The sequence below is a fragment of the Stegostoma tigrinum genome, chromosome 4, assembly GCF_030684315.1.
Source record: "Stegostoma tigrinum isolate sSteTig4 chromosome 4, sSteTig4.hap1, whole genome shotgun sequence".
NCBI lineage: Eukaryota > Metazoa > Chordata > Chondrichthyes > Orectolobiformes > Stegostomatidae > Stegostoma > Stegostoma tigrinum.
In genome coordinates this window covers 93,959,468-93,985,940 of record NC_081357.1, presented here as the reverse complement: position 1 = coordinate 93,985,940, position 26,473 = coordinate 93,959,468, and the positions used below count along the sequence as shown (strand labels likewise).

At 40.8% G+C, this 26,473-nt stretch overlaps 1 protein-coding gene across 1 annotated transcript in view; it reads left to right on the top strand.

The window, feature by feature from the left end:
• The window catches only part of cog2 (component of oligomeric golgi complex 2), a 66,315-nt gene that overhangs the window by 25,690 nt on the left and 14,152 nt on the right, over window positions 1-26,473 (top strand). The window contains exons 8-14 of the mRNA XM_048531399.2: window positions 2,315-2,439; window positions 4,803-4,929; window positions 6,595-6,734; window positions 7,640-7,701; window positions 7,813-7,964; window positions 24,373-24,576; window positions 25,510-25,582. Of these exons, the coding sequence (XP_048387356.2) occupies window positions 2,315-2,439; window positions 4,803-4,929; window positions 6,595-6,734; window positions 7,640-7,701; window positions 7,813-7,964; window positions 24,373-24,576; window positions 25,510-25,582 (883 nt within the window). The remainder of the gene's footprint in view (window positions 1-2,314; window positions 2,440-4,802; window positions 4,930-6,594; window positions 6,735-7,639; window positions 7,702-7,812; window positions 7,965-24,372; window positions 24,577-25,509; window positions 25,583-26,473) is intronic.

Genomic DNA, 26,473 nt, shown 5'->3' with positions numbered 1-26,473 from the left:
AGTTTCGGGTTGAGACCCTTCTTCCTTCGAGATTCTGCTTGGCCTGCTATGTTCATCCAGCTTCACAGTGTTATCTCAGATTCTCCAGCATCGGCAGTTCCTACTAGAAACAGTTTGGCGTCATGTCGTGCCCAAAATTCGTTAAGGTGGGGACGGAGAGGGATAAAGCTGAGGCCTTTGCTGAGTACAGACTGTTCAGCATCGGAGAGCGGAAGGATAGGAGGGATGGTGAATACCATACAGGAGGTGGGGGGTTGGGGGAGGGGATAGAGTCAGAGGGAAGGGGAGGAGAGGTAGGTTCTAGGGCGCCATGGGCATCTTTGAGTTGTTGCATCTTGTGGGCTCCCTACTTCCTGCCCACACCCCACTTCCTGTAAAGACTCTATCCCATTCTGTCATCCTACTCACCCTCCCAGCCTGATCATTAGTAACTCCCTTGTCTGTCCAACTGTTGTTTTTTCTCTCTCTTTGGGCTCTATCCTATCGTTTGCTCTGCACCCCACCCACCTCCCTATTTTCTGCATATAAACTGACGTTTTACCAGCCACCATCAGTTCTGAGGAAGAGCACTGGACCTGAAACGTTAACTCTGTTTTCTCCTTCACAGATGCTGTCAGACCTGCTGAGCTTTTCCAGGAACTTTATTTTTGTTCTTGATGTACAGCATCTGCAGTTCTTTTGGTTCTTATCTAGAAGTGAAGCATTTGAATTCTGTAGAGACACTAAGGTTCTTCTCCTGAGACTGCATTATGTTAAGGGAGGATTGATAGAAGTGTTTAAAATCTTGATTGAGTAAATGTAGAGAAACTATTCTGTCTGGTTTAAAAAAAAATCAGTAGCTGAAGGACATATGTAAAAATGATAGAAAAACAGTAGCAATATGAGGAAAACTTTGACACCATGAGTTGTGAAGTGGAATGCCATGCTTGAAAGGGTGATGGAAGCATATTCAATTCAAACAATTAATACATTATAGGGCTACTGGGAAGAGTGCAGAGAAATGGTATGAGTGTATGTGTGTGTGTGTATGTATACATGCCGAAATCCATAATAGTTTGCAATGAGAGGTGATCAGATTTGTTGTTATTTTTACATGATTAAGTTACAGTAAGTGAGTTGAAACTCATAAGCTCCATTTTGCACTGCAGGTGATCACACTCAAACATGCATACGTACACATACAGTCGTTCACACAAACCCGTCCTGTCTCTCTCTTTCACACATGTGCTCTCTCTTTGTCTCTCTCACACACACTCTCCCTCCCCCCACCCCAAACATGCACGGAGAGACGCGTGCACACTCTCCTTGCCCGCGCTCCCCTTCCCTCGCCCAACCGTGCACTAGCCCCCCCTCGCCCGCCCACATGCTTCCCCCTCCCTCGCGCTGACTCTCTGCATGCGCCCTCTCGCGCACACGTGTGTGTCTGTGTGTGTGTGATTATTATAGCCTCTGCTCCATCACTCTGTAGGGGGGTAGCTGAATCCTGCTAAGCCTTTCTCCTTTAGCAGAGAATGTCTCATTCCTGTGATATACTTCATCTGATATCAGACTGGTGAAAGTTAGCTCTAGTTTGCGAGTTGAATCTAGGTTGCTTCCGGAGTTGAGAGTGTTGACTTATGGGGAGAGACTGAGTCGACTGGGATTATATCCATTGGAATTTAGAAGAATGAGGGTGGATCTTATAGAAACGTATAAAATTATGAAGGGAATAAATAAGATAGAAGCAAGGAGGATGCTACCACTGGCAGAAACTAGAACAAGAGTGCACGGCCTCAAAATTTAGGACTGAATTGAGGAGGAACTTCTTCACCCAGAGAGTTATGAATCTGTGGAATTACCTGCCTCGTGAAGTTGTTGAGGCTTCCTCATTGAATGCTTTTAGAGCTAAGATAAGTAGTTTTTTGAACAGCAAATGAATTAAGGGTTATGGTGAGAGGGTGGGTAAGTGGAGCTGAGGCCAGGAAAAGATCAGTTATGATCTTAGTAAATGGTAGAGTGGGCTCGAAGGGTCAGATGGCCTAGTCCTGCTCCTGGTTCTTACGTCCTTATCAAACCATCTCTTCTAATTTGGGGGCCTATTGTGAGATCTAATATTTTGGTGAATAATCATGTTTGATGTAAAAGGAAATTGAAGGAAGTTATGGTGCTTGCAACGTTTCTTCACCAAAATGATATACCGCCCATCCCCACAAATTGTGTTTTTCATAATATGTCTCTAACAGTCCAATCATAAACTTGGAATCTGATGTAAACTGCTACCTATTTGTAATTTTGTTATTGTCAGTTTAAAAGCATATTTTTTGTTTCCTTACAGGTAATTGATGAGCAATATGTTCGATCTGGGACAAATGGCCTCAGAGAAATGTATGGAAAGCTGCTAGACTTCATTCCTAACCACTGTCGACTCCTCCAAGATGTGACTGGAGGAGCAGTAATTGGGTGAGTTGCGTGCAACAAATAACCCTTTGTGTCCAACATCCTGAAATTAATTTCCTTGATTGTTGCATCTTCCATGGAAGCAATTTATACTCACCCCAGACTAGCTGTTAATTTTCTGGAAGATTAACCTCACACGAGGACAGAGAATGATCAAGAGCAGCTCATACAGTTGGATTATATATTATATATAGATTAATAATTTGATTACAATCAAATCAGAATGGGGAAATGAACCTTTATATGTTCCAGCAGCATGAAAGGTTCACTCAAATGAAGATCAGAAATTCAGAATAACAGAGGAACCTGGCAAAAACCAAGACTGAAACATTTACAACAAAGTCAAACTGACCCAGTACAGTTACAATGCATTCATCTATCTGATGAAGCAGAAAATTATCCTCTCTCACAAAGCAGAACAAATCCATTCTAGCCAATTATTGCTCATCAGTGTATTCCTATACCTCAACAAAATGCTAGGAAGTGTCATTAACAGTGCTGTCAGCTGGCATTTTCTCAGAAATAAACTGATCATCAGTATTTATTTTGGGTTTCACCTGGACCTTTCAACTCCAAACAGTACTACAACTTTGATACCAACAAGGACAAAAGAGCTGAGCTCCAAAGGTGAAATGTAAAATTGCCTTTGGTATTAAGGTAGCATTTGACCAAGTGTGGCACTAAGGAGCCCAAGTAAAGTTGATGTCAAATTATGGAAAATTTTCTACCTGTTGAAGTCACCCTTAAGACAAAGAAACGTGATTGACATCCCAGGATATTGCTCCAGGAGTTTCTCAGAGTTGTATTCCATGCCTAGCCTGCAATTTCACCAATGACCTTAATATGTTCAGAAGTGAGGATATTTGTTGTTGATTGCCCTATATTCAGTTTTATTAGCAGCAATCTGATGACATTGTCTCTATTTGCTTGTTGCAAGACTCACAGAACATTCAGGCTTGGGCTGAATTGGCAAGTAACATGATGTTAAAGCTTTGGAGAGGCTGCAGAAAAGATTTACTAGAATGACAGCATGGATGAAAGCAGGGTTGCTCTCTGTAGAGGAGTGGAGATTGAGCAGATTTGATAGAGGCAAAAATCATTAAAGGTTTTGAAAGAGATTTGTGTGCAGAAGAGTGGCACAGTAGGGCACAGATTTAAAATGATTTGCAAAACAAACAGTGGTGATAACAGAATAAAATGGTAGTAAGTTCTTACAATCTAGAATTCACTGCCCAAAAGGTGCCTGAAGCAGATTTAATAGTGCCATAGAAAATAAACACCGTAAGGAATTATTTTTTACACAGCTGTGGGGATAGAACTAGGAGGTGGAGCTAATTGGTTAGCTATAGAAAGAAGCTGAAAGGCATTTTGGATCACAAAGCTGTTTTCTGTGGCTATATCATTGCATTGGTCTCGATGGTTAACCCAATTCAGTAGAAGGGACTTTGGGGTTCTGTAATCCCTCAATGAAGCAAGGCCACTGACAGCCACCCAAAGTAAGAACCCTACTAAATGTTAATCTGAGATTTGTAGCTCCATGTTCCACTCCCCATGTCAATCTGGAGTGGGGTTCATACCTGACGCTGATTGACAGGCAGAGACAACCATTTTTCTGGAGTGGACATTTTATATTATGTAGAATAAATGACACTTCTAAATTTATTTTTAGTTTGCAATGGATTTCTAAGCATTAGAGAATTTGCCTTTGGGTTTCTATAAAATGGTGTTAATTTATCGTTGTTATGTAATCATCCTGTTAGGAATCTGATTCTATATCAGACACAGGCAGAGATTGTACAATTGTACATTATCCTTTGAAGTTCCAAATTGATTATTATGTGACTTCCAGGACACCAGCAGTCTAAAAATATGATTTTTAAAATATATTTTCATGGAATTTGAGCATTGTTGGCAAGGTCAGCATTTGTCGCCCAGCCCTTTTGGTCCCTGAGAGAAAGTAACTTGAATTTTCATCCTTTTGGACAGTCTCCTGCAGATATTCATTCAGATCGCAAGCTTAAAATTTATTAAAGAACTGGTCCTTATTATTGAGTTCACTTCATATTCTTAAGAATCATTCACCCTACATCTTACAGTGTGATCTTTCGCCCCTACATTCATCACCTCTGCAACATGCAATATTCGAAGATCCAGCTGTGTTCCTTGTAAAATGCCTACATGTTGCATTTGTAAAGGATGTGCGACCATAAATACTGGAGCTTTTAATTTTACAAAAAACGAAGTAGTTCTAAAATGTGAAAATCAAACTTTCACACATTTGACGTATGGTATTAATGTGTGCACAGCTGTTTGACTAAATTACCAAATTTGTTATGGCCTTATTCTGTGTATATTCTGTGTTCTAGTGATAAGGCAGAAGTGATTCCAGGCTATGATTTTACAGTGAATTCAGTCTGGCCAGAAATGGTACGAGGTTTAGAAGAAAAGGTGCCTTCATTATTTAATCCAGGAAATCCAGACATGTTCCATGAGGTAAGCGACTGTGTACAAGTTTTTCTGTTATATGAATAAGCTTTTAGTATGGAAGATACATTCACATTTGCATAAAACTTGCATGACCTTTGATTGTACATCAGCGCTTCCTAGTCAAATAAGTACTTTTTGAGATAGCCCCACTTTTGTAATGTGGCAGCTACCCTGTGTACAGCAAGTTCCCAGAGATAGCACTTAGAATGACTGGGTAATCTGTTTTAGTCATGTTAGCACAGATTTTGGTACAACAATGGGAAGAATTCAACTGATACTTTACAAAACAATGCTGTGGGATCTTTTCTGTCCACCTAACGATGCAGACAAAGTCTGAAGTTAACATCTCAGCTGACAGATGACAGCTCTGATAGTGAAACAGTCCCTTCAAAGCTGGCACTGGCTGTCTCAGCCTTGAGCTTATAACTGAATTTCTGGGATTGGACTTAAACCACGACTTGTTCACTGATGTGACAAGCGCAGTAGAAACTGATGCCTATGGATTAGTGGATTTCAAGTGTAACATTTGCGGCTTGGCTTAGTGAATTTAACCTGCTGTTCAAACATAAACTTTCCTCCCAAAATTGTTGCTTGTTATCTTTGTTTTACATATCCCTTTCCATTCATATATATAACTAACTGGCTGTTATGCATATAAGGATAAGATTGAGATCATGGTGAGGATTTCCACCAGACTGCTGTGTATTTGGATAGTTTTTGGTGAGGTTGTAAGAACCACAGGCAAGGAGGAATGGAGTCCTGCCAAAGTTGGGGGATGTCTGTGGTAAGCTTGTGCATCTTATTGAGAGCGGTGATGTTAATCAATACATTCAGAATGAGTTCCTTTTATCTGTTATCTAACAATCTCAGACTGAAACCATTTTTAAAAAAAAACTTAAGTGCCTCATTAGCTGTAAACTCCTTTGGGGCGTACTGAAGTTTTGAAAGGAGGTATAAAAATGACTCTTACCATCCTGAATTGGAAACATATCACTGTCGCTGGGTCAGTATCCTAGAATTCACCACTTAAGGGCTTTGTGGGTCGACCTACAGCACATGGATTGCAGTGGTTCAAAAAGGCAGCTCACCATCACCTTCTCAAGGGTAGCTAGGGATAGGCAATAAGTGCCGGCCAACCAATGACATTCACGTTCCACGATTGAAGAATAAAAACTTGCACTCTAGTCATTTCTCTAATACAGTCAATTACGTGTGCTTTCTCTCATGCAGTTATCATGTCTACCCTTGTTTGGTGGGAGGGTTGGCATGTAAGATAAGCAGGATCTTTGGTGTAAGAATGACTTGGCATAATTCATTGTCTCATCTCTCTCCTTGTCATTCAACATTCCACCAACCCTTTGAGATTTCTATGCTCCTCCAATTCAGTCGTCTTGGCCATCCTCAGTTCTAATTGTTTAAACTACCTGGATTCTAAACCCTGCTATTTACTCCATAAAGTTTCTCAATCTCCCTTTTCTCCTTAAAGACGCTTCTAACAATTCTGCCCATTTGCGTGCCCTAATAGTGTTTTATGTCGCCTGGTGTCAAATATCTTGCTACTACTCGAGTGAAGCGCCTTAAGACATTCTGATCACATTGAAGCACTATATATTTATTCAGTTACCCTCCAAAGACTATTTTAATGACCATTCTCCATGTTGGATATTCCAGAAATACACAGTAACTATGCAATTCGTTAGAAAATTTGAGTGGCAGTGTGCATCCCAAGCAAGTGTAAAGAGACTGCGATCACACTCGGCATATAAGAATTTCAACAATAAATGGAGCCTGCCTGTTTACTACCAGATCAGGTATATCTGTCTTTAATAATAGTTATTTCCAATCCGGTACCATCTCATGACAGCAACCTGTAAATTAAGTTGTCTGCTGGTGATCACTTGTGCTAATAGCATTTCATGATTCAATAATTTAAGCAATGTACTTAGCACAATGAAGTGGACATTTAGTAGATTTGTTTTGATGAGTTCAATTTTGAGTTAAGTACTTGAACTTTTTAATACGCTAGCATCCTATCTGGATGCATCACATTATGGTATCCAATTGCTCTTCCCAAGCCTGCAAGAAACTAGAGAGTTGTGAACACATCCTCGTCCATCACGTAAACCAGCCTTCCATCCATTGACTCCATCTATACTTCCCGCTGCCAACGTAAAGCAAGCAACGCAATCAAAGACTTCTCCCACCCCCATTATATTCTCTTTCACCCAGTTCTATCAGGCAGAAGATACAAATGTATGAATACACATACAAACAAATTCAAGAACAGCAACACAAACAGAAATTGCTGGAAAAGATTAGCAGGTCTGGCGACATCTGTAGAGAGAAATCAGAGTTAATGTTGCGGTTTTGAGTTACCCTTCCTAAAAGAACAGCTTCTTCCCCTGCTGTTATCAGATGTTTGAATGGACCTCTCAAATATTAATATTGATCTCCCTCTCTGCACCTTCTGTATGACTGTAATACTGTATTCTGGACTCTGTTTGCTACCCTGATGCACTTTGTGTGATAGGATCTGTCTGCATAGCACACAAAACAACACTTCTCACTGTGTCTTGTACGGAAGTAACTTAATGAAATTTCTAAAATAATCTTTGTTTTATTTGTTATCTTCAGTTAGTCTATATGAAAGTTTAAAAATAATTAACAGTAAAATAAATAATATGACCATTTGCACTTTGACCCAATCCTTTAATAGGTTCAAGGAAATTGCTGGAAATTTGGAAACCTCTATGTCTGACGGTTTAAAGGAAGCGCCAGGTAAGAACTCTGCACTAATTGGGAAATTCTGAAAAGAGGAACTAACAGCCTCCTTAAACACAACAAATCCTGTGTGAATCAACAAGGCTAGTGTTTGTTTTTTTTAAATAGATGGAAGTGAGTTTAAGCTTTCGGTTACTCACGTTCTGTGGCAGAACCTTCTGAAATGCTGGGCTGATCACATCTATCTCCCTCCACTTGCTCATCGCTTCTGGAAGTTGACTCTGCAGTTGCTAGCACGTTATTCTAAGTGGATAGATGAGGTGAGTGATCCTTTACTCTGCTTTCTAAAATTGCCTGGATGGAAATCACTTGAAGTCTTACAGCTCATAAAAGGAGATCATTCAAACTACTGTGTTTGTGGTGTTCCTTTCAATGTTCTAACCAATTCATCTCACTGCTCCCTTGCTCTTTTCCTGTTGTTTTTACCTTTTCAATAATGTGCTGTTTCCCTTTTGTGAAAGCTGCTATTGAGAGGGTTTCTACCACATGCTATGCAGTGCCTTCCAGATTATCGTAGCTCACTGTTTTGGTTGAAAAAAAGCCTTGTACTCATTTTCCCTCCCTGACTTTTTTGCTAACAGAGAATATCATCCTGATGCTGTAACCTGTTGGGAATGTTATTCGGTTTTAGTTTGAATTAGATTGAGTTGGACTGTTGCATTATGTAAAGTGCCAGTCCATTGGTGTTGTAGGTGGTCTGCCACTTCCTTTGCATCGCCCTACACTACCAACTACAGATGTTTTAATATTCTGACAGATAACAGACACCTTATTGGAATGAATGCAGTTCATTACTGAGATTCTGTTCAAAGCCACCACACCTTCAATTTTGTCAGCAGACTTGTCCCTCTTTCATAAAAATCCTGAACACTGTTGAGCACAGAGGGTAGTGGAAATTTGGAGCAGTTTCCTCAAGAGGCTATTGAGTTTGGCAATCAGGAAAACATTTTAACAAAGCTTAACAAATTGAGTTAAATAGGAGTTTTAAGGGTTGACAAATTAAACCTAATATATGGAGTTCAGCCCCGAATGGGTGAATGGCTTGTTCTTCTCTTTATGTTTCTAACAATGAGGAATGTTAGTCAACATTCAAGATTAGTCCTGTGGGAGCCGACTTCTCCATACCTAACCTTGCCAAACATTATGATTCACTAAGGAAAAGAATGACCTAATTAATTCTGTACCAGCAGTGTACAAATGGAGTTAAAGAAATGACTCCACCTCATAGGAACATGTTCGTTTCTAACTTGATACCATTGTTAAACTGAACAGCGTGGCGTGAGGGAGTAGCCATACTGCCGAATTTAAATGCAAATGTGATTAATTATTTGTTAAGACATTGCGTTTTTTGAATTGAGCATTTAAATCCATTTAGCTCCAGAAATTTGGGATTAGTCTGAACTTTACTACAACAGCAACAACTTATATTTATATAATAGACTGTTGCAAGGAATTAGATCTTAATCTTCTGACAACTGGTTGGCAAAATCGTTCAGTGGTTAGTACTGCTGCCTGCCAGTGCCAAGGTTGAGCTCCAGCGCTGGGTGACTGTGTGTGGAATTTGTGCATTCTCCCCGTATCTGCTTGGGTTTCTGCTGGTTTTTCCAGTTGCCTTGCACAGTCTGAAGATGAGCAGGATAGGTGGCTTGGCCCTGCTAAATTACCCTGCAGTGCTTAAAGCTGTGTAGGTTAGATGGATTACGGTAAAAGTGGGGTTACAGGGATTGAGTGGGGGCCGGGGCTGGGTAGGATGCTGTTTGGAGGGTCAGTGCAGACTTGATGGGCCAAATGGCTTCTTTCCTCTCTGTAGAGATTCGATGATTTAAAAAAGCTGAAAATTCCTAGATGGCGTGAAAGAATAAAAAACACTGAAGTAATTAACACAGCTTAAGCTCAAGAATTAGACTTTATTTTTCATTATATAATTAGCTTTCTGCTGTAAATATGCCTTGCTGCATCATACTAAGTTAGAGGATATGCTAGAGTTATAGTGCCACCTGGTGGCTACAGTTCAGTCACCGCATTACCAGCAACAACGTAAATTTGAATGGTGCCTTTTCATGTAGAAATATTACAGGGTGCTTCACAGGAATGTTTCAAATACAGTTGGATACTGAGCCATGTAGGGTGTTTAGGAAACTTGGTCAAAGTGTTAAGCTTTTAAGAAGTGAGAAGTTTATAAAGGAAATTCCAGACCTTGAGATCTATGAAGCTGAAGGTACAGCCAACAGTGGAAAGCTATGATCTGTTCATAAGATAACTTCTCATTATAACTAATTGCCTGGCCTGACTTGTGGACTGAGAAAATTCAATAACTCCCTTAATCTACTACTATTTAATAATTTAGCTGCATAGTTAAACAAGATCTAGTGTAATCTTAAAGATAAGGAAGATTCCATTGAGGCATAATCATCAATTACTGTGGACTTCTTAACGAAAAGCGTTTTGCAATTATTTTGTTATAAGAAGCAATATTGGCAAATAGGTGCGCCCACTAAACTGAAAGATAAATTGGGTAAAACGGTTCGAAATCATCAAGATAGGGGTTGTTATGTTGAATAGATTCTTCACTGCAGTTTTCAAGAAGGAAACCATGGACAAATTACAGGAGTAAAGGACATAAGACATTGAAATCAGAAATTACAATGGTTAACTATTTGCAAAGTTACGGGACTAGGTGGTATACAACCACGAACCATCAAGGAATTAAAGGGAAAATTTAGTGGTACTTTTGGTAAATATTTTTCAGGGCTCCTAAATTACTGACAAATACTAACAAAGGAATGTGATAAATGCAAAATTAGAGCTCAAAACATAGCCATAGCACTAAGCTTGGTGACGACAGGCCACTTGACCTAACATAGTCACGGCAAGGGCAAAGGCAAAGTTGGCCGTGGAGGCGATGGGGGTTCTTGGGGATGCTGTGTTCTGTTTTTGGGTGTTGCCCTTAAGAAGATAATGGTATGAATAAAAATTTAAAGAACGGAGTTATCACGGACAATAGCCAGCCAGAATAGCCCAGAGGTAGGGACACTGCCACTGTAGCGCAAGACTCCAAAAGGGAGATATTTTCTAATTGCCCAATTCAGAAATGTTTTTGCACATCTCTGGAGCAGGTAGGACTTGAATCCAAACCTCTTGGATAACAGTTAGGGACATTATCACAAGAACCTGGGACCCTACAAGGCACTTAATTAAACAATACCTTTTATGTGTGCATCGTAACAAAATAATTAATGCACCAATAACGTTGCAGAGACTTTCATGATTCAAAGTCTTATTTTCATTGACTTTCGTAAGGCTTTCAACCTCCTGTCCTATTGAAGATGTTGGAAACTATAGCACGTAAGATATAATCTGGGGTGTGTACTCCAGCATCCAGGATCTGTACGGGAAGGTAGAATTCCCGCTGTGTTTTATTTCTGTTGACCAAGGAGGCAAAACACATTCACTGTCACCATTTTTGTTTCATGTCTTCTTCAGCCTTTTCCATGTGCTTCTGAAAAAATTGTAGAGACTCTTCACAGAAGATTAGATTCACTTGGGAACTTAATGTACACACTGTTTCATGTAAAACAGATGATCATGGTGGTGAATCCCACAAATGCAGCCCTGTGAGATACTGATTGAGGAATATACCTGGATATTAGTGTTGATTGATATCAGGTTGGTGGCAGAGGCATTCTTCTGGTGGATTCAACTTCAGAATGTATGCCATACTAATACAGGGGAATAGGTATTTTCATATGTTTGATCTTTATTACTGACTGAAAGGAAAGGACATGTCTGCATTCAGCAGTAGAGGGAACATGAGCAGATTGAACTTTTGAGAAGTTCAAAGTAATCTACCTACCTTCTGCGGAAAAGCAGGGGAAGGAAAATGCAATCTTTGACTAGGAAACAAATGAATCAAATATCTCATTGTCAGCACATCCATTCATCCATTTCTTGGCACTGCTTATGGTGTCTGAGATTTTAACAATGACAGTTTATCTGTCTTGTTAATTTACACGTGGGTATTAATATACAAAAGGAGGTACTTCATGGCCCATGGGATGACTTCCCTTCCCATGATCTACATGATCCTTGCTTGGGGAAACCACTTCCCTCCCTGTTCAGCTTTGGGCCAGATAGTTTGATGATGTGATCAAATTTTTCATTCAGGGAACTTCTAGGAGTGAGAGTTAAGATTTAGAATGAGCTAATGAAACAGCTGGCCAAAATTGGTAGATTATGGATGACTGTGTGCACCATGGTTTGGGTTAGATCTCAGGCTATCATCAGAATATTGTCCTAGTTGAAACATGATTACAGATTATCTCTGTCCATCGTGGAAATGGTTAGGGATAAGGAACTTGTTCTTGGTCACTGAATATTTTTGATAAGGGCTTGTGTCAATAAATGCTGAGTGAGAAGATTGAGGTAGGAATGTATTTGGTTAGCTTGTGTTAGGAAGGGAGATTGGAGAGAGTGGCTCCTTTGTTGCGAAGTTGGGTAGAGTACTTCTGGATTGGGAGTTAGGAAGTTAGAATTTGGTGTTTGTAAAATGCTAGGTTGGGGGGGGTGGCAGAAGAAAGCATTGTGTGGTCCCTTTAAAAGACCATGTGATTTTTCTGTGCTTAGAGATTTAAAATGGATATCTATGAGCAGCAGCTTGAAGGTTTGCAAGTACACAGAGAGCCGAATTGAAACATTTGTATCAAAAGGCAATACATTTAGCAGGCAGCAGTTTTTATCAAGATAACAGATTTTGAATTTCGCCAATCCGTTTGAATCAGGCACTTAGATACCAAAAAGCTAATTAAATTTAAATCTGATGGTTTTGACAACATAGGACCAATCCAATTGCAAGAAATATTGATATTTCATCAAGCGTAAAGGAAGGGGCAGTTGGAAAAAGCCCCGGAGCTAACTGCCTTCCGCCAGATCTAAAAGCCCTCAGCTCTCAAGAGAGAATTGTTAGCTGTCACAGCCTCCTCTATGTCTTAGAGAAAGCACCACCTAAATAGCAAAGGTACCCATAGTACAACTAGTTAATATTCCTGACAGAAGAATTGATGGAGAAGGCACCGAACACCCTGGAAGACGTGTAACCTGGCTGTAATTTTGAGAGACTATTTTAAATATATAAGGGGACTTGCATTTGTTGGAACAGCATACCATTAGAATTTTGCTTTATTCAGAAATAGTTAATAGTTAGAAGGAGTTTATTCTGTTGTTAATAGTTTCGTTAATTTATTCACTGTTAGAGTTAGATAAATAAATTGTTACTTGTTGATTTTAAAGTGAGTGTCAGGGATTTATTTTGTTTAACCACTAGAAGTTGCTGAAAGGCAGGTTACTTCACTTTTCACACTCATTTTACAGATTATGGGGCAAGGTGCTTCTCTTTGGGTGTTTCACTTTTAGTTCTTGGGGTGGGGGTCAACCTCCACTTTAAACACCTTGGATAAGGTGATCATACAAAAGATGGAAAGGGTGCAGGTTTGATTGGCAAAATAGTCATTTCTTATCCCTAGCTTTCTTAATTACGGGGATATTGATATCTCAGGCACAGATGGATGGACAAGAAGCTAGGGTAAATGAAAGTACAAGCAATAACATGAGCATAGATTTGAGTGTTGCTTCAGATTTAGTATGGTATCACACTTCATATAAAGGAAGGTGGAAGGAAGTTTGTGTAGAGTATAAAGGCCAGCCAGTTGGGCTGAAAAACCTGCTTCTGTGCTGTAGTTCCTATGTAAGTCAACCAGAAATGATTAGGAACTTGGATAAATTAGGTTGTGGTTGTCTAAGTTGACCAAATGGAGCAATGGTAGTTTGGCTGTGAAGAAGTTAGAGCTCTAGACTCTGGAGATCTCAGGAGGCTTCCCCTAGGCTGCAGTAAACCTGGAATGACAATAGCCATGAGAAAACCTTTAATTTCTCTTCACAAAATCGTTAGTGCAAGGTTTACGTTGATTTCCCAAACAGTTGCTATTGAGGAGGGGCTTCAGGCATGTCCTTGAACGATTGCAGGCCAGTTGGTGGAGACGCTCCCTTTATGCTGTTGGATAGGGAGTTCCGGAAATTTGACCTGGTGATGATCAAGCTATGATGCCCCTACTTGTCTGCTGTTTATTTTTAAACGGTAGAAATTGCAGGATCATTTCTATATGGAAGTGAATTGCTTGAGGGCCCAATAAGACTAGCTGTTTGAAAGACCAAAGATATAACAACTGAGTTAATTTCCCAGATACATCTGCAGGATTTTTTCACCTTCTTATGTGAGAAGAGTTGAAAGTAGGGAGCCGCAAGATTGTGGGTACGCCTAGTGCGTTGTTTGAGCAGCTGCACGATTTGTGAGTGATGACTTGATTAGAAGGTTAAACATAAGAACCAAGGAGGGTAGAGAACTGTAGATGTTTCAGCAGCCTGACTTAATAACAAATGCTGGATATACACAACAGACCTGGTAGAATGTGGGGCAAAGGAAAAAAGTTAACGTTTCAAATCTATGATCTTTCAATAGAAGTGTGACAGATTTTAAACAATCAACATGAGCAGGGACAGGCAGGAGAAGGGAGAAAAGGGTAAAAGGAAGGTCTGATAGGCAAAAAGCAGGAGAGGTTAAATGCCAATAGAGTAGATGGCAGACCATAAAACAAGATGATAATGGGACCCAAATGATAGAATTCATTTAGAAGCTACCTGGAATAAGTTGGAGCCAGAGATTGATATTGTTCAGCTGGTCCTTAAACAGAGAAATCTTGGTGATGTTCTCTGTCAAGTATCTGGCCAAATCTCCCAGAAATATTTTCAGTCTGCCTCCCTTCCTGGGCAACCCATTTAATTCAGTTACCACCATCTGTATAAGATAACTAAATTGAATCTAATCAGGTGCTGAATTTCAGTGCTTTGTATAAATTTGTCATCACTGGGATTTTTGCTGTATTGCTCTGCCTAATTCAATTTCTTGCCTGCAGTACAGTGGACAAGGTCATTTCAGAGAGGAGCAAGTCGATGCCCTGTTCTGTATCCTTACAGCCATTTAGTCTTTTTCCTTCCCTAGTCACATTATTCGCATTTGTCAATATTATATGACATTTACCACCTTCCCAATCTATCATGAATACTTGAATTGTTTGGACACCACTGCTCCCTTTCCATTTCCCTTCAGGTTGTGTCACCTACGAGTTTAAATAGCTTTCTTTTTGTCCAGCTCCAACTGTTTTATACATAGTAAATGGTAGTGGTCCCAGCTCTACTCAATATGCTGTTCTGTTTGGGCATCCTTACCATGTCAGTTTGGCCATGTTCCTAACATTCCACCGCTGTCTGGGTAAATAGTTTTGTTTCTATCTCAGAAGCTTGCCTCCTATCCCATGTCTCCTGACCTTGACTAATTGTTCATGTGGCACTGTGTCACTTGCCTTACTGAAATCCTGCAAAGTCAATAAAGTCTATCTTTTTCCCAAACTCCAGGAAACCTGTTTGGCAAGCACTCCCTCTCCTAAAAGCCAGTTAAAACCATCCTGTTCCTATCTAGGTGTTGCATTATCTGCCTCCGAGCACGTTACTCCAAACAGCTGCCAAGCTCACTAGCCTGTTCCCACACCCACTTTTTAAAAGTTGCTCTTCTGTTGGCTGCTTCCCAGCAAACCTCACTTTTTGTCAACTGAAGACAAACAAATGGCATTTCACAAAGCTCAAATGGCTGGCTGGAGAATTAGCATTTCATTTTTATGAAGCTTCCAGCTTGTAGTAATCAGTGGAGGACAACTTTCTATTTTATAGTCACAGTGAATTGAAAGCTACAGAGCCGTATGAGTTGACTTACTAACACCTTAGCTATGCAGAATCTTATGAGTTAAGTCATTGGAAAAGCTGTTGGTCAGTTAATGCGTAATTGCCAGCCTGAGATGTGTCACCACTGGCATTTTGTCAAAACTAATCTGAAGTGCTAAGATGCCTTTTGAATTTCTCATAGTCTTCGAATTTATCTTAAAATCAAACCACTAAAACGACAGTGCCCATTGTGTTGACCAAATGGTGTATGTTAACAAGTATTAGTGAATTCACAGAGATGAAGGGCAGTAGCTTAAGTCCTATTAAATTGCCCTACTGATAGAAAGAACATCCCATAATCTCACTATGTATTGCAGTCTCACCTAACTCCACAGTCGAAAGCTTTGGAAACTGTAGGCAGTCACATTGCTGCCTCCACAATTCACTAATCAACCAGGAGCGATCTAACCAATGGTCACAGACAAGAACATCTTATCATAGCGAGTTTTGAGAAGATTTGTAGCTCAGGTTGAGGTTCTGGATGTGAGTTTGCTCGCTGAGCTGGAAGGTTAGTTTTCAGACGTTTCGTCACCATTCTAGGTAACATCATCAGTGAGCCTCCGACGAAGCGCTGGTGTTATGTCCCGCTTTCTATTTATCTGGGTTATCCTAACCAGATAAATAGAAAGCGGGACATAACACCAGCGCTTCGTCGGAGGCTCACTGATGATGTTACCTAGAATGGTGACGAAACGTCTGAAAACTAACCTTCCAGCTCGGCGAGCAAACTCACATCCAGAACATCTTATCATATGATAAGAGAAGAACTTTTATCATAAATGTGTATTTTCCTTCTGCACTGTTTCGAAAGGCAAACAATTGCTGCAGCAAACAGGCATTTACCGAACTTGGTTTCAGTTACTGGGCATGACTGATGTTGATTGACTAATATTTATATACAGGAGAACCACCCCCAAAAACAACAGAACAATAACGACTTTTTTGGTCACTCCTTCCCACATTAATACCATATAGGCTCACACTTGTTACCCACAGTAATATCCAGTATGCACAGTCACCTCCCTCAGTAACACACAATAAGTGATACAAGTCATGGTTTTAGAATGCATGAGACAGTAAATTTCACTTCCTCAAAAATGTGTGACAAGTTCTATTTTTGTTCCTTCAATCTATGTGCTTTAAACTCCCATCCCTCACAAAATAAGACCTCAACTTTAATGACAATGACAATGAGCAAGATAATTACCATGCAGTGAGCAAATTGTTACCTTTCGATTTAAAATTTTTATCTTTAAATTCAGTCCAGAACATGTTTTAATCCTATCAATACTTGTCCATATTATGATTAATGTGCTGTTTAGGTTTGCAGTTCTGCTCTAACCTCTCTCTGACATCCACTGAACACAAAGTACATGGCGAGAAAGAAGTATTAGCACAGAAGCATGCCTTTTGGTCACCTGGTCTGTGCTGGTATTTAAACTCCAGATGAACCTCCTTCATTGAATTTCTCTTCTCCTATCTGTAGTCTCTGTTTTCCTGTTGCCCTGAATCACATATTTAGTTTCTCATCAATTGCAAATAGACACATAGGACGCAAAGCTTTCCATGGTAAGCAAGTTAATGGACTCTGCCATTCTTATACAGCCAAATCTTTACCCCTAACTCCTCTTTAGCCCAAATACAGCAGCATATGAAAATCTTCCACGGAGTGTGCATCTGTCACACTGCATTGTCCATCTTGTAATACTCGTTTTTCACACACAGCTGTTTGTATCATAAGAACAGAGTTAAGCCATTCGGCCCATCAAGTCTGTTCCATCATTTGATCATGACTGATATGTTTCTCAACCCATTCTCCTGTCTTCTCCTTGTAATCCTTGATCCCTTTACTAAGAAACTAACAAGAAACTTGATAGTGTCTTAAAGGCACATGATGACTTGGTTTCCACAGCCTTCTATGGTATTGAGTTCCAAAGATTCACCAGCCTCTGGCTGAAGAAATTCCTCCTCATTTCAATTCTAAAATATCATCCCTTCTCTGAACTGTGTCCTTGTTTCCACTAGTAGGAGAGACTAGGACGCATCTTCTCCATGTGCACTCTCTTTAGTCCTCTCAGTATTCTGTAACTTCAATGAGAATCCCCACCATCCTTCTAAACACCATCAAGTACAAACCCAGAGTCTTCAATTACTCCTCATATGATAAGCCCTTCATTCCCAAAATCGTTCTTTTGAACCTCCCCTGCACGTCTTCCAATGCCAGCATATCATTCCTTAGATTTAGGGCCCAAAATTGACCAAAGCCTCAGCAGTACATTCCTGCTCTTGTATTCTAGCCCTCTCAAAATGAAGGCATTTGCCTTCCCAACTGACAATTGAACCTCTGTGTTAACCTTACGAGAATCCAGAACTAGAACTCCAAAGTCCCTTTGTGCTTCAGATTTCTGAAGCCTTTCCCTGTTTAGAAAATACACTACAGTCAGTTCTGATATGACACGATAATTCTGTTTTTGTGCAATCTCTCATTATTAGAAAATCGCGCAATAGCCATTTAAACTTATGGGGCTGGAATCAGGTTATAGTCAATACAGCCAAGGAAAGTTTACATTCTACACTGTGGAACTTCACCAGTCACCAGCTAACATCCTGAAAAAGATCCCTTTATCCCTACTCTCTGCCCTCTGCCAGTTGCCCAATCCTCTATCCAAGCTAGTTCCCTGCCCCAAACACTATGGGCTGTTATTCTAAAGTAGCAGTGTCCTGTACAGTACCTTGTCAAAGGCCTTTTGGAGGTCCAAACAGATCATATCGACTGGCTTTCCTTTGTTCAAATTACTTATTACGTCCTCAAAGAATTCTGACAGATTTGTCAGGCATGACTGCCTCTTAATGAAGCTGTACCGACTCAGCCGTGTTTTACCATGCATTTCCATGTACTCCACACTCTTATCCTACAGTGATCACAATTCTGTAAGTAGCCCTCAGCTAAAAGTACTAAACCAGAAGAAGGCTAACTACTACAATATTAGGCCAAACGGGGAAATGTAGATAACAAAATGTGAGGCTGGATGAACACAGCAGGCCAAGCAGCATCTCAGGAGCACAAAAGCTGACGTTTCGGGCCTCTCTGATGAAGGGTCTAGGCCCGAAACGTCAGTTTTTGTGCTCCTGAGATGCTGCTTGGCCTGCTGTGTTCATCCAGCCTCACATTTTGTTGTCTTGGATTCTCCAGCATCTGCAGTTCCCATTATCTCTGGGGAAATGTAGATTGTGTGTGGCTTTTGACAGTAAATTCATAGCTGGTATGTGGGATTCTTTTAAAGGCCAGTTGATAAGCAATCAGGAACAGCATGTGCCTGAGAAAATAAATAATAAGGATGGCAAGAAACAAGAACCTTGGATGACAAGAGAAATTCAGGGTTTAGACAAAAAGTTAAAGAAGGCATGTGTAAAGTTTAGAAAGCTGAACACAGACAGAGCCATCGAAGAATACGAAAATAGCAGGCAAGTATTCAATCAAGCAATTAGGAGGGCTTAAAGGGGCCATGGAATGTCTTGGGCAAACACAGTTAAGGAAATCTTGAAGCATTTTATACATAAGGAGCGACAGGGTAGCCAGGGAAAGGATAGGTCCACTCAAGGACAAAGGAGGGAATTTGTGCATCAATCCAGGGGAAGTGGGTGAGGTCCTTAACAAATACTCTGCATCAGTATTCATAAGGGAAGGACATGGTGGATGGTGAATCTTGACAGAAGTACGTTGATATTGTAGGGCATGTCAATATTAAAAAAAGGACACCTTGGATGTTTTGACAAGTGTTAAGCTAGACCAGTCCCTCGGTTCTGATGGGATCTTACGCAAAATGTTGAGAGAGGCGAGTGAGGAAATTGTTGGGGCCTTGTACGAAATCTTTGTATCTTCTTTAATCATTGGAAGAGTGCCTGAGGACTGGAGAATAACCAGCGTTGTTCCTTTGTTTTAAGAAAGACAACAGGTATAACCCAGGAAATTACAGGCCAGTGAGCTTTGTGTCAGTGGTAGGGAAATTATTGGAGAAGATTCTTATGGATAGGATTTACTTTCATTTGGAAAAATATGGACTTAATCAGTGTTAGGCAGCATGGCTTTGTGTGGAGAAGATGGTGACTCAAACTTGATTGAGTTTTTTGAGAAAGTGACAGCAATGATTGACGGCAGGTTGGTAGATGTCTGTGTGGACTTTAGCAAGTCCTTTTGACAAAGCTCCTCATGGCAGGCTGATACAAAAGGTGAAGTTACATGGGATTTTCAGTGAGCTGGTAAAATGGATAAAGAACTGGCTTACTCACAGAAGACAGGGTGTATCACTGGAAGAGTGTTTTTCTGACTGGAAATCTGTGAGTGGTGGTACCACACAGATCAGTGCTGTTTGTAAGATATATAATTAATTTGGAGGAGAATGTTAAGTGACCTGATTCATAAGTTTGCAGACAACACAGATTGGGGGAAGCTGTGGATTGTGGTGGCACAGTAGCTCAGTGGTTAGCACTATTGTCTCACAGTGCCTGGGACCTGGTTTCGATTCCAGCCTTGGATAACTGTCTGTACTATGTTTGCGTGCTCTCTGTCTTTGTGTACATATGTGCGTGTCAACACAAGTGGATAAAGTGGCTGAGAAAGCGTATGGCATACTTTATTGACCGGGGCACATACTGTAAAAATTGGCAAGTCGTGATGCAACTGTATAGAACTTTAGTAGGTCGCACTTTCAAGAGGATGTGGAGACTTTGGAGATGGTACAGAAATGATTTATCAGGATGTTGCCTGGTTTGGAGAGTATTAGCTGTGAGGCGAGATTGGATAAACTTAATTTTATTTCCTGTCAAAGGATGAGGGGTGATCCTGATAGATGATTACAAAACTATGAGAGGCATGGATAGAATAGATATTTGGAATCCTTCTCCCAGGGTAGAAATGTCAGTTACTGGGGGACATATGTTTAGGGTTAAAGGTGGTAAGTTTAAAGGAAATGTGAGAGGCGCGTTGTTTTACATAGAAAGTGGTAGATGCCAGATCTATGATTTGGTAGGGGAATAATGGGATGTGGACTATGTAGAGGAAAAAGGTTTTTAGTTTAGAAAAGTGTCAGGTGTCAGTGCAGAATTGGTGGGCTGAAGGGCCTGTTCCTGTGCTATGCTGATCTTTGTTCTTAATAATGAACTGCAAAATCCTATCAATGACGAAAGTCAGGCTAACCAGTTTATAATTTCCTGTCATCTGGCTCTCTCTCTCTTAAATAGGAGCCTTACATTAGCCATTTTCCAGTCTTCTGGGATCCTCCCTGACTATAATGGTTCCTGAAAGATCACCACCAATGTCTCCACAATCTCCTCAGCTGTCTCCTTCAGAACCCTGAGATGTAATCCATCTGGTCTGGGTGATTTATTCATCTTCGGATATTTCAGCTTCACCAGCACTTTCTCATTAGTGGTGGCCATTACACTCGCCACTGCCCCTGACTATCTTGAATTTCTGATGTGCCACTGATGTCTTCCACTGTGAAGACTGGTGCAGAGTACCTGTTCAGTGCCTCCCCTGTTTCTTTAATCCTCATTATTACTTCTCTAGTCTCATTTTCCAGTGGTTCAATGTCCACTCTTGCCTCTTTCTTACTTTTTATACATTGAGAAAAATTCATTCTAATTTTTTTATTTTAGGACCTAGCTTACCCTCTTACTGCTTTTTTAGTTATAGTGTGCTGGTTTTTAAAGGCTTCCCAATACTCTGGCTTCCCGCTAATCTTCACCAAATTGTATGATTATGTATTATGTTTGCAACTGAATAATTTGAGCATCACACACAGAACAATGCCACTCAGTGTTTTTTTAATATTATATCTTGATAGTTTCTTCAAAACTTTGTTAAACAAGCCATTCCAATTGTTACAGTTGAGGATTTATAAGTAACTGTCAATCCAGAGAAACCTGCCTCTGCAACATCTCCCCAGAAAAGATATATTTCCCTATGACTTTCAAAGCCTTTGCTATCTTGAAACCCCTGCTGTCATTATTCTAGGTTTAGCATTGATTGGAAAATAAAAACCAAAAGCACTGCAGATGCTGTAAATCAGGGACAAAAACAGAAGTTGCTGGAAAAGCTCAGCAGGTCTGGCAGCATCTTGTGAAGAAAATATCAGAGTTAACGTTTCCCGTCCTCATCTGTTTTTGATCAGAAAATAAACTGGACCAGCCATATAGACATTATGGCTACAGTAGCAGCTCAAAGGCTGGGAATTCTGCAGCGAGTATCTCACTAGCTGTCTCCCTAAACCCTGCTCACCATCTGCAAGGCACCGGCCAGGAATGTCATGGTATATTTTCTATTTGCCTGGTTGAGTTCAGCTCCAAAAAACTCAAGAAGCCTAGTGAAGCAAGTGTACGTCTTCTGCGGGAGCAAGAGAAGGGAACATCTCTAGAACCTAGTGAGGAGACCCAACTTGTTCTAGTAGGTCAGTAATCTGACTAATGACTCCATAGGGCAAGCTGTTTAAACACATATCAGCTGAAATGAAAAAACACATTGCTGAGAAAGTCAGCAGGTCCAGCAGTATCTGTGGAGAAAGAAAAACAGCTCATGCTTCAAATCTGATATGTCTCAAAATGCTAACTCTGTTCCTGTTTCCACAGATGCTGCATGACCTGCTGGGCTTCTCTAGCAATTTCTATTTTTATTGCTGAATTCCAGTGTTTTCCTTTTGCTAGCTGAATCTTTCATAGAAAACTATGATAGAATCCCCACAGTGCGGAAGCAGGACATTCAGCCCACTGAGTCCATATCGACCCTCTGAAGAGCATCCCACTCAGACCCAAACCCTGCTGTATCCCTACATTTTCCACCCTAGACACTATGGGCAATTTAGCATGGCCAGTCCACCTAACCTGCACATCTTTGGACGGTGGGAGGAAACCGGAGTAAAGGAAGGAATCTGCTAAGAAAAGTAACACACTTTTTTTATATTCCATTCAAAAGCTAATTTAGATAAATGTGAGGTGCTGCAATTTGGAAAGACAAATCGGGGCAGGACTTATGCACTTGATGATAAGGTGCTGGGGAGTGTTGCTGAACAAAGACATCTTAGAGTGCAGGTTCATAGTTCCTTGATAGTGGAGTCGCAGGTAGATAGGATCGTGAAGAAGGCATTTGGTGTGCTTGCCTTTATTGGTCAGTGCATTGACTATAGGAGTTGGGAAGTCTTGTTGTGGCTGTACAGGACATTGATTAGGCCACTTTTAAAATACAGCATGCAGTTCTGGTCTCTGGGATATAGTAAGGATGTTGTAAAGCTTGAACCAAGTCAGAAGAGATTTACAAGGATGCTGCCAGGCTTGGAGGGTTTGGGCCATAGGAGGAGGCTGAATAGGCTGAGGCTATTTTCCCTACAGCATCAGAGGTTGAGGGATGACCTTGTAGAGGTTTTTAAAATCATAGTGGCATGGATAGCCTAAATAGACAAGGTCTTTTCCCACAGGTGGGGGAGTCCAAAACTAGAGGGCATAGGTTTAAGGTGAGAGGGGAAAGATTTAAAAGGAATCTAAGGGGCAACGTTTTTCATGCTGAGGGTGGTGTGTGTATGGAATGAACTGCCAGAGGAAGTGCCAGAGGCTGGTACAAGTAGTACATTTAAAAGGCATCTAAATGGATATATGAAAAGGAAGAATTTAGAGGGATAGGGGCCAAATGCTGCCATGGGTCTGGATTTATTTGGGATGTCTGGTTGTCTTGGACAAGTTAGACTGAAGAGTCTATTTCTGTGTTGCATGTACTATGACTCTATGAATCTATAACACTGTCCAAGGCAAAGCAGCCCGCTTGATTGGCATCACTTCAAACACTCACTCCCTTCACCATTAATGCAGAGTGGCTTCAGTGTGTACCAAGTACAGGATGCATCATGGCAACCCTTCATGGCTCCATTTTCCAAATCCATGACCCCCAATCAATGAGAAGGCCAAAGGCAGCTGATATGTGGCAATACCACCTGCTGCATGTTACCACCCAGGTCACACACCATCCTGACATAGAAATATATCACTGTGTTTTCACTTTGCTGGGTCTAAAATGTGGGAACTTCCTCCCCTACCCCCAAGAGCACTATATCACCTTGTGTGCACCTACACCATGTGCACTTTAGTAGTTTAAGAAGGCACCACTGCCACTAACTCCGCTGCAGCTGAGGATGGGCAGCAAAGACTGGCCTTTCTTGAATAGTTGTCAAGAACAAATAACAAAAATTCAGCAGTTATCCTCTATTTTAGCCTGAGATAATTTCTTTTAGGATAACCCTCCCAGAAGGATACCTGAGACACAGCCTTAAAGGATTCATAATGTGACTGTGATGTCTGTGTTCCAGCACTCCAATTGGCTGTGAGTTGTACCAGAGTGGATCACTTCACCCTTAATAAAAATTTGTATCTTTTACCTGCAAAGTGCAGTGCACTTAGTCTGTGCAAATATTTTAAATAAAGTACTAAAGCTGAAAGGTCTGAAGTGTTTGGCCTGAAGGGGAATTTCTGTCTGTTATGCTGAATTTGAGAAATTGGCATTGATCTCCTTAGAACAGAGAAAGCTAGAGTGAGATTTCATTGAGTGGTCTAGAATACATGGCCTGAAAATGTAGTGGAGCAGATTCAGTACTACATTTCAAAAGCAGAATGGGCTTAACTTGAATTGTTAAAGTTTGTTAGGTTTCGGGAAAAAGACCTTCCTCTAGCCCAGAGTGCTGAATGGTGTCCTTTTATGTTATAGCATTAATCAAAATGTACCTGCGATCTGGCAATACTTTTGGTACTAAAACAGTGGCTGTATCTGCATTTGATCCTTTATCTTATTCATTTTCACAGTTGAAAATTGCATCACCAAACAAAGACCTTGATCAGGACGGGGTCAAAGCTTCAGCTGCTAGCAACAACAATCTAGTGAACTCGCTAAATGAAAGTAATGAAGACCAGGGAAATGGGCTGGCTTCAGATGTTAAAGTTGTACCATCTCTTTCTGTTAACCAACTTGCATACCTCGTTTCAGACCTGGATAAAATTCAGGAACAGGTTTGAATTGACTTCTTTGTTTTTAAGCTTGGATTATTAGAGGAGAATGTATTTCAATCTTGGCCACAAATCTGGAAAACTGCCCTTTCAGTATTGGAATTGATTGTTGTGTGTGTATTCCTTCCATACAGGTTGTTCATTTCGGCTGAAAAGTTAGAATGCTCCCATCTCCATTATACCCCTGTCTTCAAACATTGGCTTCTGGTCAGTCTCACTTTTCCCAGTTCATGAGAATTATAGTGAAACTGACATACTTCCTGAATATAATTCATTCACCATACCAGAGCAGTTAGGAATAAGCCCTGAACTTCAGCCCACTGCATTCTCCCTTATTGTTGGCCTTGCAGAGCTGAGACTATATTCTATATGTAGTCAGGAATAAAAACTGAAAGAACTGCAGATGCTGTAAATCAGGAACAAAAACAGAAGTTGCTGGAAAAGCTCAATAGGTTCTGGCAGCATCTTTGAAGAAAACATCCGAGTTAATATTTAGGATCCGGGGACCCTTCCTCAGAACTGATGGTTTCTCAGAAACCTCAGAAGCATCGGTTTATTTGCAGAAGTTAGGGAGGCGGTTGGGGTAGGAAATAAATGATAGGATAGAGCCCAAGGCTCATTCCATGTAATCAGGAGTATTTGTTATGTAATATCAAATCCACTCCAGTGTTCTCATAGATTAAAAGGGATTTCTTGGGCGTCATTGGCCAAGTGGGAAAATTGAGCTCTGCGTTCCAATGCCTGGTTTTATTGATAAATGTCCACTTGCTTGCAGTGACTTGCATGGTAAAATGATGTTCAAATCTTGATTCCGGAGACCTGTCTACAAGGAATGGTCACTGGGACATTGTACTGTTGCGCCTCATCAGCTGTGAGGATTTTATCCCTGCAACAAACTGGTTGTTTCCAATAATCTTTAAATCTCCTTCTTTGCAGCTTCCAGGCCTCTTGGAGATAATTAAACCAAGGTTGGTGAACATCGGGTTTGCAAATTTCTCCCTCATTTCGGGTAAGATTCAGTAAAATGGTTATGATGTTTTGTGAGAAATATTTGTGGGTTGAAGTTGTTCCATGCAATAATATGTTGATGGTTCTCTAGCAAGGAAAGTTACCTGTGTGGAAATTTCAGGGTCTGTCTGGGTTAGGGGTGGAGTATGGGCTTGGTGGTCTTTGTGCATAAGGATCAGCCTTTCCCATGTGATGGACGTTGAGGAATCTATCATTCTTTTGCAAGGTTTGACAAAAAACAGCAGAAAAAAATGAAATGGCAGATTGATGCACAGCTATGCAAAAAGATTATATATCGGCCTTCTATGTTAAGTGAAGATTAACTGTGCTTTTAAGAATAAAGGAGAGCCAGTCAGGGGATATTTTGTGGTGCAGTGGTACTGCCCATACCTCTGACCCAGGAGGACCAGTTTCAAGTTCTGTCTGTTCTAGAAGTCTGTAATAACATTCATGAAGAAGTTGATGAAAAATATCTAAAAGCAAACCAGTATTGAATTTCAGCTGAATTCCTTTGCCTCCACCGCATCTGCTCCCGTGATGAGGCATTCCACTCCCAGACATCCCAGATGTCCTCGTTCTTCAAGGACCGCAAGTTCCCCTCCACTGTGGTCTAAAATGCCCTTGACCGCATCTCTTGCATTTCCCGCAACTAATCCCTCACACCCCACCCCTGCACAACAATAACAATAAAAACAGAATCCCCCTCGTCCTCACGTACTACTCCACCAACCTCTGTATTCAATGCATCATCCTCCACCACTTCCGCCACCTGCAGTCTGACCCCACTACCAAGGGCATTTTTCCCTTCCCACCCTTATCTGCCTTCTGAAGGGACAGCTCTCTCTGTGACTCCCTTGTCCGCTCCACGCTTCCCGTTAGCCCCATTTACACC